The 12,379-nt window shown below is 43.3% G+C and overlaps 1 protein-coding gene across 7 annotated transcripts in view; it reads left to right on the forward strand.

The window, feature by feature from the left end:
* Positions 1-12,379, forward strand: part of LOC144155194 (putative phosphorylase b kinase regulatory subunit beta) — a 75,796-nt gene that overhangs the window by 28,911 nt on the left and 34,506 nt on the right. For 3 of the 7 annotated variants that reach the window (XM_077686486.1, XM_077686490.1, XM_077686489.1), the window contains 4 exons: positions 1,560-1,601; positions 3,231-3,386; positions 4,492-4,589; positions 8,817-8,828. In XM_077686486.1, coding sequence (XP_077542612.1) covers positions 1,560-1,601; positions 3,231-3,386; positions 4,492-4,589; positions 8,817-8,828 — 308 coding nt within the window. The remainder of the gene's footprint in view (positions 1-1,559; positions 1,602-3,230; positions 3,387-4,491; positions 4,590-8,816; positions 8,829-12,379) is intronic. The other 4 variants (XM_077686491.1, XM_077686492.1, XM_077686488.1 and 1 more) reach the window with 3 other exon arrangements.

Consider the following 12,379-nt stretch of genomic DNA (forward strand, 5'->3'; position numbering starts at 1 on the left):
GAGTGCGTGTGGGCTTGCACCATGTCCTGTGCTTTTATGGGAGCTTTTGCTGGTTTTTCCCATGCTTCCATGCATTACTAAGTGAGCTTGCTGTGGGGCACATTTGCACGCTTGCAAAATCACATTTTATTCAAGCTGTCTCTCTTAACCAAGTGCAAGCCTTGGGAAACATGTTGTGTGTTAATTTTAGAAAAGAAGCTTGCTAGTGTCGGGAAGAATAAATTATTGGTGTGAAAAAAAAAAAAGAATTTCAATGCATACAGCGAAACTTTTTTTTTGTAATTTTAAGATTCAGTACTCCCACTAATTCAGTCATGCCCACATGGTTTATGTGAACCTGTTCCTTTTGTTGCACCCCCTGTCATTAACATATGAAGGCTTCCCTCTCATTATTTTGAAGCTAACTTGACAAGGTTGTAATGCACGCAGGCATAAAATATTGCATTCAGTTTCCAATAATGCTATGAGAGAAGTGCCTATTGTTAGAAAATGCACAAATAAGAGGTGCTTGATTTTCTAGCTTTGCACATTGCATCTTTCCTGGTAATGTATGTGTACATTTCTTACTTGCTAGTGTAGTGCAAAATTGGTCACTATTTTTAATTTCTTTTTTGGATGGGCAGTTCATTTTTAATGAAAAATTTAATCCGGTTTCTTGAGCCTCCAATAGATTATTCGAAGTAGGCTTGTGTGCAGCGCAAAAAATGATTTTATTCATAATTACAAGTTATATTTGCCGTTGTCCAGCACGAATTGCCACTGCCCAGCATAAGTAGATTTACCAAGGTTATCTTTCTGCCACACAATTTTTTTCTTGTTATTGTTGCTTTTATTGCTCATCTCTGACTTCTTATTAAAAATGGTATCAAGGAATGGCCAACTAAAGAACTGTAGGCGCAGTTAGGCTAATATAAATCGCTTACTTGCCAGGGAGCCAAACGTAGAAGAATGCTCCACTGTTTTATCATAATATTTTGTTTTTCATTTTATGTGCTTAACTTGTCGATGCTAGCCAGAGAAATGGCAGGATTTTGGCATTTAGAAAATCAAATAAAATAATATAAGAAATGCAAAATGTGTAAAACACTGTAGATCTTTTTCTCTGCCTTTTAAATTTTATGGCTAAATATAAGCTGTGGTGGATGCTAGATACATCAGTGAAAAGGAATATTTAAATTAGCAGTTCTGTTACCCATGATTCTAGGATCTACTTTCTGCTTGATTTTAATTGTCAAAGTGCATCCTTTATATTACACTTCGGGGTGTTAATTTCTTGCTATTATTGCACTGCAGCTCACATAGTAGGCTGTATTAAGGATAAAAGAGACAGCTTGCACGCTTGCCATGACACTTTTCTTTTTGCATGTCCACTAGTTGCTTAGCAAGTACTGTAGTTATTTTCTTTTTTCTCATCTACTATTGTGCATTTACGAATAGATGTGCGTGCTTTGTTTTGGTGTGCATTAGCATTCATCATGGCATATTTATATGTGAAAGCGCATTATTTTAGCTCAATGCCGCAAGTTAAGTACTTAATACCTTCACACACACCATTTCAGGACAGTCAGAGTGGACCAAGGAGCCAGCAAAAGAATCGGAAGGTAATGCGAGCGCAAAATGAACTAAAATGAAATTGATCTTTGTAATGAGGTATTGGAAACCTTTTAGTGGCATCAACAATATGGCACGAAAACATTTAATGTCAAATAGTGGTCCTGCAAAAGGTGCTTGTAAGGATATTTATTGCACTGTAAATTGCAAGAGTTCACACTTGCACTCAATAAGAAGTTGGAAGTTGGGGAAATTTGGTATAAAGGGGGTGTGTTGCCAGAAATTGACGGAGCAAAGAAAAATCGCTTGCGTTAATTTTGATTCATACGTAATTTGGTGTTAGCGAAGCTAAATGGGTAACTTATTCCAAATTACGGTTTTTGGCAGTTAGCTTCTCGAGGATTATTTTTAAGCTTGGGAATCGGTATACATGGCACTTGCTTAAACATCGTAATTTTAGAATGCCAATGTGCTGGATGTGAAGCTGCAAAAGCTGTCTGCATCTATGCCACGATTAGCTGGTGAATGTCTTTTTTTTTTTTTTTTTTTTTTTTTCTCGCTTCCCTCTAGTACTGCTGCTTGTGCCTGGGTTGCTGATGCCTGCCCTCTAGACACATCCTTTGCTTTCGCTGGAATGCTTAGTGGCATGCTTGTGTCTTGGTGGACTCGGCTGTTTACTTGATCATGAGCCTCTGTAACTCACAGCCATTACAGTTTGTATGTCATCAGGGCAATCTCATTTCGGGGGCACAGAGGAAGGCAATCACCCTCTCAGACTTTGTTTTTCTGGTTTTGGAACTCTCGGTCCATTCTGTCTCTCACAATCCCCCCTTTGTTGCCCTCCATGTCACAGGTGCTTCTGATTCCCAGGCATGTCGTATTTCATCGGGCAATTTTTTGTCTCTTCCAGATTCGCAGTGGAAGGTATCGCAAAAGTCTAAATCAGTAAAGTTCGTGGCTTAGTGGCACCTAATTCTCTGTTTCACATATATTTGAAGCAGAATATAACGTGTGGTAATGAGCTTGGGCCTAAATCTAAGCAGAAAGGGTGCTGATGTGGGAACATTACCTTTTATAAGGATGCGAGGATCAACTAACCTCAGTTGTAGGTGTTTGGCTGTTTAAAATACGCATTGTTATTGTGTGGTGTGGTTTTATTGCATGCCAGAAAGTTGTAGCTGGGTGTGTTTTTGCAGGCTAATTTGATGTGATTTGTTGTCTCCAATGTTTTCCTATTTATGAAGGGTTGGATTGCCTGCCTGGCAGTAGCATCTTACAGTGGCGCTGTGTTGCTTCATTCTCTTGATGTGACGTTGTAGAAGGACAAGTTGTGGTGTCCTTGATTGTGCCCATGACGAGTAGTTCACTTACCTCTGAGCGACCAAGTTTTCAGCTGTGCTGATTTCTCGGGGGACATACGCTAATAAGACATACGCTCGGGGGACATACGCAATAAGTCAATTGACGTTTGGTATTTGTTCACAATAATGGGTTTTGCTATGTTGTTTTGTCGGCGTTTGCTTTGAGATGTGTTCTTCGTGAACAATGTAATACCTTGCTGACGTCGTCCTGATCGATGTTAAAATAAGAAAAAAAAAAGCGCGCATTTAAGGAAGTTGATGACGTTCTGTTGAGCTGTGGCACTGAACTTTGTGTACGTGGGGTGTGCCTTATCGCAGACTACATCGTGCCCATGTACTTCTACGTGCCCAAGGAATTTCTGGACGCGGAGCGAGCGGAGCCAGGGTCACAGCCCCGGCTGCCCAGTGCCGAAGGGGACGTGGACAACCTGTTCATGATGGGCCAGGCCTTGTACATAATCTCCAAACTCCTGTGTGAGTATAGCGTTAAAGCAGGCAATGGAAGTCAGACCGTTAATTGTCTTGTCATTACCTTACCATGTGTTTTCCTTAGGCAGTCTTAGCTGTCTTGCTGCTAGCAGGCAATCTTAAAGGGACACTGAAGGCGGTCAGCAAGTTGGCTTCAAATGAAAGTCTGACATTCCCATAGCCATTTTAGCATTAATTCGGTGCTGAAAGATGCCTTAATTGCTGAAGAATCACTAATCAAACGCTGATCAAACGCGACTCAAACAGTGACTGCAGTCACTGTTTGCGTCACGATAAACTGGAAGCAAGTGAGGCACCGGTGATGTATAGCGGTGTAGAAGCAACCGAATACAACGCTACAATGTACCAAGTGGTTCAATCAGTTTTGGTCAAATCAGACGTGCGTTCCTGAACTCTCAACGTCCTTTGCAGCTCCGGACCCCTAAGCAAAATGTTCTTTCGTGGGACCCGTGATCAGTGTTGACGCTTTGTTGAAGAAAAACATAGTGTCCTTTTGAGGCCCCGCCAATGTTGGCGTCGAACCAACCACTCGTACGTAGCTTGTACGCTTCCTCAAAAAGCGGTACCTTCACCCCAAGTATGGACGAGTAGTGCCATCCAGCGGTAGCCAGGAAAGACATTGCACACGCCAGGCGTTTTAACCACCTCCCGTGCAAGTTGCTCGATATAGTCAGTGGGGGCAGCACTTGTCTTCACGTTTTTGCTATTTTCTACCTTATTTTAAAGAAAGCTACGCGTAAGAGTGGTATATTCATGTTCTCAGTGAGCTAATCTATTGGTCTGGAGCAACTTGTATTATGACTTCAGTGTCCCTTTAACAGTGCTCAAATTGAGGGAACGGAACCTGCAACCAAAGCTTAAAAGTATACTTGAGCTGCTTTTGACTGTAATTGACCAGTGTACCAACTGCAAGATCTTGGCTGGGAGGGAGCGACTTGTCCTTTTCTGTAAGGTAGAAGTGAACTTGCCTTTCTCGAAGCTTTTCTTGATGCCTGTTCCAGTTTGTGTTTCTAGTTTGTGTGGAAAACGATGTCCTGTGCTGCCTTGTTGCCCCAGCCGCCTAATAGTGATCATGGGGTCTGTCACGCAGTGGAGGGCCTCTTGCACATCTCGGAGCTGGACCCAGTGCGACGCTACCTGCCGTCTTGCAACCGGCCGCGGCGGACTGACAGATACTCAGCATTTCAGGTGGGTCATACTCTCGTCAGAACTTCCCCCGGCTGGTTTCTCATCGCCGTGTTCTCTTGTGGTGTGTGTGCACATGTAGGAATATAACATTCATTTTTAACAGTTCTTCAATTTTAAGGATGAGTTGGGAAAGTTCAAGTTTGTAGAGTCTTTTTCTTTCCTCGTTTTTTAAAACTTTTTATGCTCAAGTGCAATTTTAATTTTAGTGTTGGTGTGATGAGATTTGCCTTTCCCATTTACTGCAAGATGCTTTACTGACTTCTTCAGTTTTTACTGCTGTAATAGGGCACAAATATTTTTCTTAATTTAGAACTGTACAAAATGTCGTGTAACTTAGCCTCAGTCCTTTTGTGTGTAGTGTCTTTATTGAAGCTTGAAAATTTGCATTTATTTTTCAAATTCGGTTTGTTGACACTAATAGAAATGGTGCCAATCTTCTAGTAATTCAAACACTTGCAAAACTTTTCTTTCGGTCCATAATATTTGTGCCCATCTTGGGGAAATTTATTTGGTTATTGCACATGGCAAACAAAACCTTTCTGAGGCATCAAAAGAGCCATGTTTGCAGTGCTTGAAAAGTGTGGCTGTTAAATCGTCACTTAGCTGTTAAACTGAATTTTTTTTGTTGGGCTGAGCACAGAGGCTGAAAGAACGATGAAAGAAAGTGCTGCACAATTACCTTTCGAGTAGCCAGGAATATTATTACAGGTATTATAGTAGGATCTAACATGAAAAAAAAAAAAAATTACGCCAGTAAGGAGGGGAGCCAAAGTTAAGGGACCAAAGAGAGTTGCAGCACAGAACTCAGGTGTTGCCAACACACTAAAGGAGGGGAAAAAAAATACCTAAAAGAAAGAAAACTGTGGCGGCAGGGCACTGCTTACCACCTCTGCTACAACTTTCTTTCACTGGTGTAATGCTCCTGTAAGACCCTGTTGATTCATTTTACTTGGGGCCAAGGAGAGAAAATGTTGCAGCCTTAACTTATTTTCAATTGCGGATGTTATTGTAAGGTGAGGTTTTCACGGAGCAGCGTCTATGAAAACGAAACATTGGTAACTTCAGACTGGTTTTTACTGTGACAAATACAAGCAAGTAGTGTTGTCATGTGAAAGATCTGAAATTTATTGTAACCATCCTTTCTTGCAAATACAGTGGAACCCCGATTATCTGACTTTCTTGGGACTGCACAAAAATGTTGATTGACGGGGGTGTCGCATGATCGGGTTTTCAGTAAATGCTGCCTTGGTACATGATCTGGTGCGATGTGTTTGCTAAGAACTTACTACAGTGGAACCCCGATAATACGACTTTCGAGGGACCGCGAGTAAGCGTCCGATGACCGGGGTGTCGTACGACTGGGGTGTGGGTAAATGCCAGCTGAGTAGACGGTCTCACGCGGCAGGTAGGCTGAGAACTTATTTAAACTACTTTATTTAGCGTGTTCTCGCATGATTTGCGAACCTTTAGCTGAAATCCCAACTTAAAAAAAAAAGCAACGCCTATGTTGTGCCCCCCTCCCCTTCATGGCATCCAGCTAGCCCGCCAGCCAAGCGGTGCGTGCAACGTGACACCCGTGCTGTGTCACGTTGCGCGCGACACAGCACGGGTGGAAAGACACAGAGGGGCAAAAGCAAGTGTGGAATTGCCAAGACCAAGCGAAACGAACAATATTACCAGGCGGAGATTATAAAAAAGGCATTGCTGTACATGGTGGAGACACCCTTTGAACGGTCCCGTGCCATCGCTATTGGGTCATAGTGCTCAAAACATAGCTGTTTTCGTTTCTTACAAGACCCAGCAACGCGGAATAGATAAGATGATTCAACCTTCGCGAGTAAACCATGTTGCATTGAAAATTATAGTGCGGTCTTGCTACAGTGACTTGCTGCAGCGGCCAGTGAGTGACCCAATATGGCGGTGACACGGGTACGTGTCTCCACCCTTACGGTGGACGCGCGGGAATTGAGGCATTCAAGCAAAGAAAAGAGCAGACTGGCAACGCGTAGGGCCATCGCAGGTTAACTCCCGCTCACGAGTACCCGCCTGCTTGCTTGTGTCTGTTCAGCAAGTTTTCTGGCCCACCTGTGGACTTTTTCACATCAAGCAGCGTCAAACGGGGCTTAAGAATAAAGAAGGTCGGGCCAAGGCGGCGAAGTGGTGTCAATTATGGGAAAAGCGCCGGTTTATCCGCATCAGGGTCCGTCGTATGAAGTGGACCGCATGCATTTGAGCATCATATCATCGGCGTTTTTGATGCATTGTTTTTATGGGGAGTTTGCCAGGACCGCGGTGATGTGCCGTAAGAAGCGGGTCGTCATAAGTCCGGGGGACGTATCAGCAGGGTTCCACTGTACCTTATTTACCACGTAACTTGCATCTTCATATAACTTGCAAACACCTAGGTATCTTAAATTGCGTTTCACATAATTTGCGAGCACCTAGCCTACATCCCAGATTTTTAAGAGAGAAAAAAAATTGCTCGCACATTTTGTGCACTATGAGGCCGTACTGCAATAGCCTTCCAGCCGTGCATTGCACGCATGTGATATAAGCTTGAGAAGGCTGATAGGGCCAAGCTTGGTGAGGGTGCGAGAAGGATGTGATTGCATACCTGCCAGGTTTCCCGAATTTTCCGGGAGACTCCCGAATTTTCATGGTTTTGTACGATTGTACGACCGAAACAAAAATCTCCCGAAAACGCACCCGTCTTTGGCCATATCTTTTTCCCAGTCTGGCCACAATGCACCGGAGGTATACCTGAATCCGACACCAATCGGCATCGTTATCAGTGAAGTGCTTAAAAAGCGTAGTCGGCCATGCGCAGACGGTGAACCTGTTCATCCCATTGTTAGTTTACTGTTGATATAAGTGCAGCGCCACCGCCGCTTTCATTTACGCACGAGCACGGCCAATCTGGACGGCAGTTCTGAAGATTTAGCAAGTCTCCAGTGGTGTAGCTTGTTAGTTTAGACGAAAGAACAAAACAGTTCAGTTCCTGCTGTTTTGTATTGCGCTTGCAGTACTATTTCCAGGACTTTCTGAAAGGGGCGGCGGCAGCCACGTCGAACACTTAAGTGGTGTAGCTTGTTGGTAGTTTGGGCAAAGAAACAGTTCATTTCCTCCTATGTTGTAAGTAAACAAAAAGAAGTCTGCAAGGTTACCCATTCTGTTGTTGCTACAAACCCCCCCCCCCCCCCCCCCCCCCGGTTAGATCTCCCTAATGCCATCCCGGCAAACCTGGCAGGTGTGTGATTGCCATGGCTGGAGCAAGTCATACTGGGGCGGGTAAATGTGCACGTATGCTATTGGCGAAAAGAGAAGCGGCGACTGCATATGCAAAGTGGGAGGTATTTTGATCTTAGCACCAAGCGTCAGGGGTGTTGGCTAAGCATCGTTCGCAACGAGGGAAAAATAAAGCTGAACCTTTTGTGCTGTTGTCCAATTGGGAACTAACAGAAAAAACCAGCAACAAAATGAACCGGTTGGCAGGGCAGAAAAGCAAAACAAACAATCAAATGATGGGACGACGCGGCAAGCAGCATGAAAAACACCAATGGCAGAGACCAAGGCGGGAAAAAAATGAAGAGGGGTGGTGTGGCAGGTAGAGCAGTGAGGGTATAGTGCACTATTGGCGGAAGAGAAACATGGAGCGAGCAACTAAGAAAAGCAGCGTGAAAGGTGGCTAGGATGCCGGTTTCTCATCCACCAGGGGCATTTCCAGGCACGTGGGCTGTTGTATGAAGTGCACCGCGTGTACTATTGCGTCATATAACCGGGGTATTAAAAATTAATGCATTGTTTCTAAGGGGAGTTTTCCTGGACCACAGGAATCTGTGGTAAGAAGCGGATTGTCGGATAACCGGGGTATAATCGGGGTTTCACTGTAGTTTAAAAAAGTGTTTTCTGGCTCTTATGATCATGGTTCTCTTTTTGGATTCCCATCAGAGGAGTCAAGTCCTGACTGGTGGCAGTGGGAGGAAATCATGCCCATACCTTACCAATCCTGCCTCCCATGTGACCATTTGCCTCGTCATGTAATACTTGAAGGCAGCACAGTAGTTTCTTCCTATGTGTCTTGGCACTCATCTTGGGGAAAAACTTGAGCAGTAGTGTGGTGGTGTGCACTAATGAGTCCACTTTTGCCCCTGGAGTTGTGGAGACCTTTGTACACATGGCTGTGTTTACTTTTTCCTGGTGCTGCCATTTGCGCTCTGATCCTGACAGGGCAAGGCGGTTGTGAGTATCTTACCACCATGCCTGCACGCTTCTGCTTGTGCAAGCCTGGGAACAAACACACCTCACAGCATTGTGTGCCGCCTCCAACGGAAAGCCTCAGAGATTCTTGCTTGTTATGCATGGCGTTAGCTTTTTAGCTTGATGTCTTGCTCTCCTGGCTTTTTGCTGGAAAGCAGCAAGCTGTCACTGGGCATCGCTGTAGGGCAGGACAGTGGGCCAGAGTTGTGTTAATCAGTTGTATCCCTTATGCATAATGCCCAGTATACTAGTACGTTGCTCGAAAGAAGCATGCGTGTTTTTACTGTAATTTATACGAAGTTCGAATCCCAGGTGTGTACTGCAGACACTTCTTCATTGTTTCTTCTCATTTTGTACCTTATAGCGATAGTCCTGGGTGTTTTTTTTTTTTTTTTTTTTTATCTACACCTTGGTACACCTGATGGTACTTTACAGCAGGTCTCGTGATAAGCAAGATATTTTCTTCGTAACTGAAGGGGATTTTGTTACTTATACTAAGCCTTCTCCATTACATAATGCAGAATATAGTGGTTGCATAGGAACTTATCGTGCAATTGTCACATGTTAAGTTATGCGAATAACACCGAATATTTTTATTGTCGTTTTTCAGGCATTTGTTTTGCATGGTTGGCTGTAGTAGGTGACCTTTTAGTGTGATGCGATAATTTGCAGTGAAGCCCATTTCGAGCAATACTAATAATGAATGTAGTAGTTGTAGTAACTGACTACAAGTAGAATGGAATAATTTCAAACAAAGTGTAGACCATTTATAATGTAACCGCTTATTGGGCGGGGCCAGATATGAGGCGTTTTTTTGTGACCACCTGTTTGACTCCCTTAGAACTCAATGCATATGTATACCGCTTAAAATTCGGTTGCCCAAAGCACAATACCATTTATAGTGCGGTTTTTTGATGGATGCGCTGATCAACCGGCGCAGCTGGGGCATCGTTTTACGGTTGCGAAAAAAAAAAAAAAGTGGTTGATGCCTCTTTCATAGGAATCGGTAAAACACGAAAGTGAAATGTGCCTTCACAGGAGCATTTAAATGTTTATTGTGCATCCATATGAACTTGCCCATTGCTATTTATATTACGTCGGTATGGCACCGTTAGACGCATCATCGTTAGACGCTGGATTGCACGCACCGGAACATTGCCTAAATTTGACTGAAACCACAGCCCCTTGAAAACCGTGCTAACGAAACTTAACCAAAACCGAAAGCAGTAGGTGGGGGAGGGTGCCTCAATTCACCTGCTTCCCGTGTACACGAAGACGCTGGAATTGAGGTGCCAACTGTCGGCACTCATTACCGTCATGATGAACTACTTTGCTTTGCCTCTCCTAGACGGCAGCACCATCTCAGTGCAAAAGAAGGTAGTGGGAAAGATATAAAGCACATTCGTAACACTATTTGCGCTTCAATTCATAGCCCAGTTGGCATAGTGTGGAGTACCTCCCGCTGCGGCGAGAGAGCTCGTGGCTCGAATCCGGGCAGAGCCGCGCCGATGGAAATTTTTCTGGCGACGTCATTTCCATGACAGATATGATGCCGGTGAGATCTTGTGTACCCGGGCATAAAACACTTTCATATTAAAAAGACCGAATCAGCCATCTGACGCAGCGCATGCTACCTGCTCTCCTCTAACTTCGACATATAAAATAAAAAAAAGGCGCCCTTTCGTTTGCCTATTCCACTTGCACTCATGGGATAACCACAACTGCCCTTGCTTGACGCACCTCAGAAGATAGTGAGCCGCCCTTCTTCCACCTCGCACCCCCCCCCCCCCCCCCGTGCGGTAAATTGCTTTGATTAAAACGTGAATATAAGCAGCCGCCCTTGCACTTTTTGAACATTTGGAGATAGCGAGCTGCCCTGCTGGAGGTTACTGATAAGCAACTGCCTTTGGCATTAATCCCGCTTGCATTCTTATCACATTGTCCCGCGGCATTCCTTCATAGAAAAAAAACCAGCATTGCTCCTTCAAAACACAAACACAAAGGAAGTTAAAGCCACGATTGCGGTTTGTAAGACCGTGCAGCAGCTTGTAAGACTCTTCAGCAGTGGCTGATAGGGGGAGAAAAAGACGAAACGAAGACTGTGCCTCTGTTTTTAAGACTCCTTCGTTTGAGTGATGATAAACAAAGAAGGATGAAACGTAGATCGTGATGGGGTTGGATTCACGCATGTTCTGTTTATAGTGCAGTACCACTTATAAGTGCGGATTTTCGTGGCTCCCACAACATGCGTTATAAGCGGTCTACACCTTATGAATATAAAAAACTGACTATGGATCAAATCAAATTTTTCAAATATCTTTGCTCTAGTGTGTATATACCTTCTAAAACATAGCTTACAAAAAGAAAGATTACTTTGGTAGTCCGAAGTGTATGTTTATCTGATTGTTCATGTACCAATAAGAAAATGGTACAATATATTAAAAATTAAAAAAAAAAATTAAGACAAGGTGGCAAACAGTGGGACAAAAATTTGGCGTACATTTAAATAAAAAATTGTGAATTCCTCAACATGCTGTAAAAGAGAAAGTTCCCCTCAAGCCATTGAAAAGAGTGTAGGCATGACCTTAGCGCAAGCCAGCAAATAATGACTCTGTATTGCTCATTTGTGCCACTGTATGAACGCGAAACTTCTTTTCCACTTACAAATTGTACACAAGTGCCACTCCATTAACTGACAGACTGTTTGGTGCGTGGCTTACACATGTGAAGCTTCCTTGCACACCTTTGGCATCGTGTGAAAAGCCGGCCCAAAAAGGCATTCCCGCGTGAAGCTAGAAAGATTGCATGTCATGCTACAGAGCCAACTTTTTTTTGTTCTTTTATTGGTAAATTTTGAGTATTTTAAATAAAACTTGGATAACTTCGAATTGTTAAACTGCACTGCAAATAGAATCGGATAGCAAAAACTGTTCACGAAGTATTTGGATATTCACACAGCTCTTGTTATCACATGTTCTATGTGACAATAGGAACCACTCATCACAGCTCTGTCATACCTTATTATTCATTAAAACAACTGAATTTGACTTAAAAACAAGGGAGGAGATGGGGAAGAATCATTATGTTTGGGGGAAAACTAGGAGAAGCTTTTTACACTTTTCATATGCAGACATTTTCTTTCGTATTTTTTATAATTGGGCCAGAATCTGGTGCAAGGGAGGGCTGTGGTTAGGTTTATACTGTTTTCACTGCTGAGAGTTCATAAAAGAGGTAATTGCCTTTGACTTTTCAAAAGAAAAAGGGAAGTAGACACTCCAGTGCAGGATGCACAGCAAAGCATAAAGAGGTGCTAGGAAACTCGATTTAGTTAAGCATCAGTTATTTAAATGGTATGGCCTTGTCTCTGTTTTGTCTGTTGTAGTTTGTGTCATGTGGCTGAGAGCCAATAGGTTCATAACATGATCCCTGCAACTGAGGCACTAAAAATTCTCCATACTCTTACTGAGTAGAATTCGTTTTTTGATGCAGCCAGTGACATTAGTCATTTTTTCAGCTGAATCAGTTGCCTAAAA

The sequence above is a fragment of the Haemaphysalis longicornis genome, unplaced genomic scaffold (genome assembly GCF_048455015.1).
Source record: "Haemaphysalis longicornis isolate Haplotype H1 unplaced genomic scaffold, Haemaphysalis longicornis Haplotype H1 scaffold_1, whole genome shotgun sequence".
NCBI classification, from domain to species: domain Eukaryota; kingdom Metazoa; phylum Arthropoda; class Arachnida; order Ixodida; family Ixodidae; genus Haemaphysalis; species Haemaphysalis longicornis.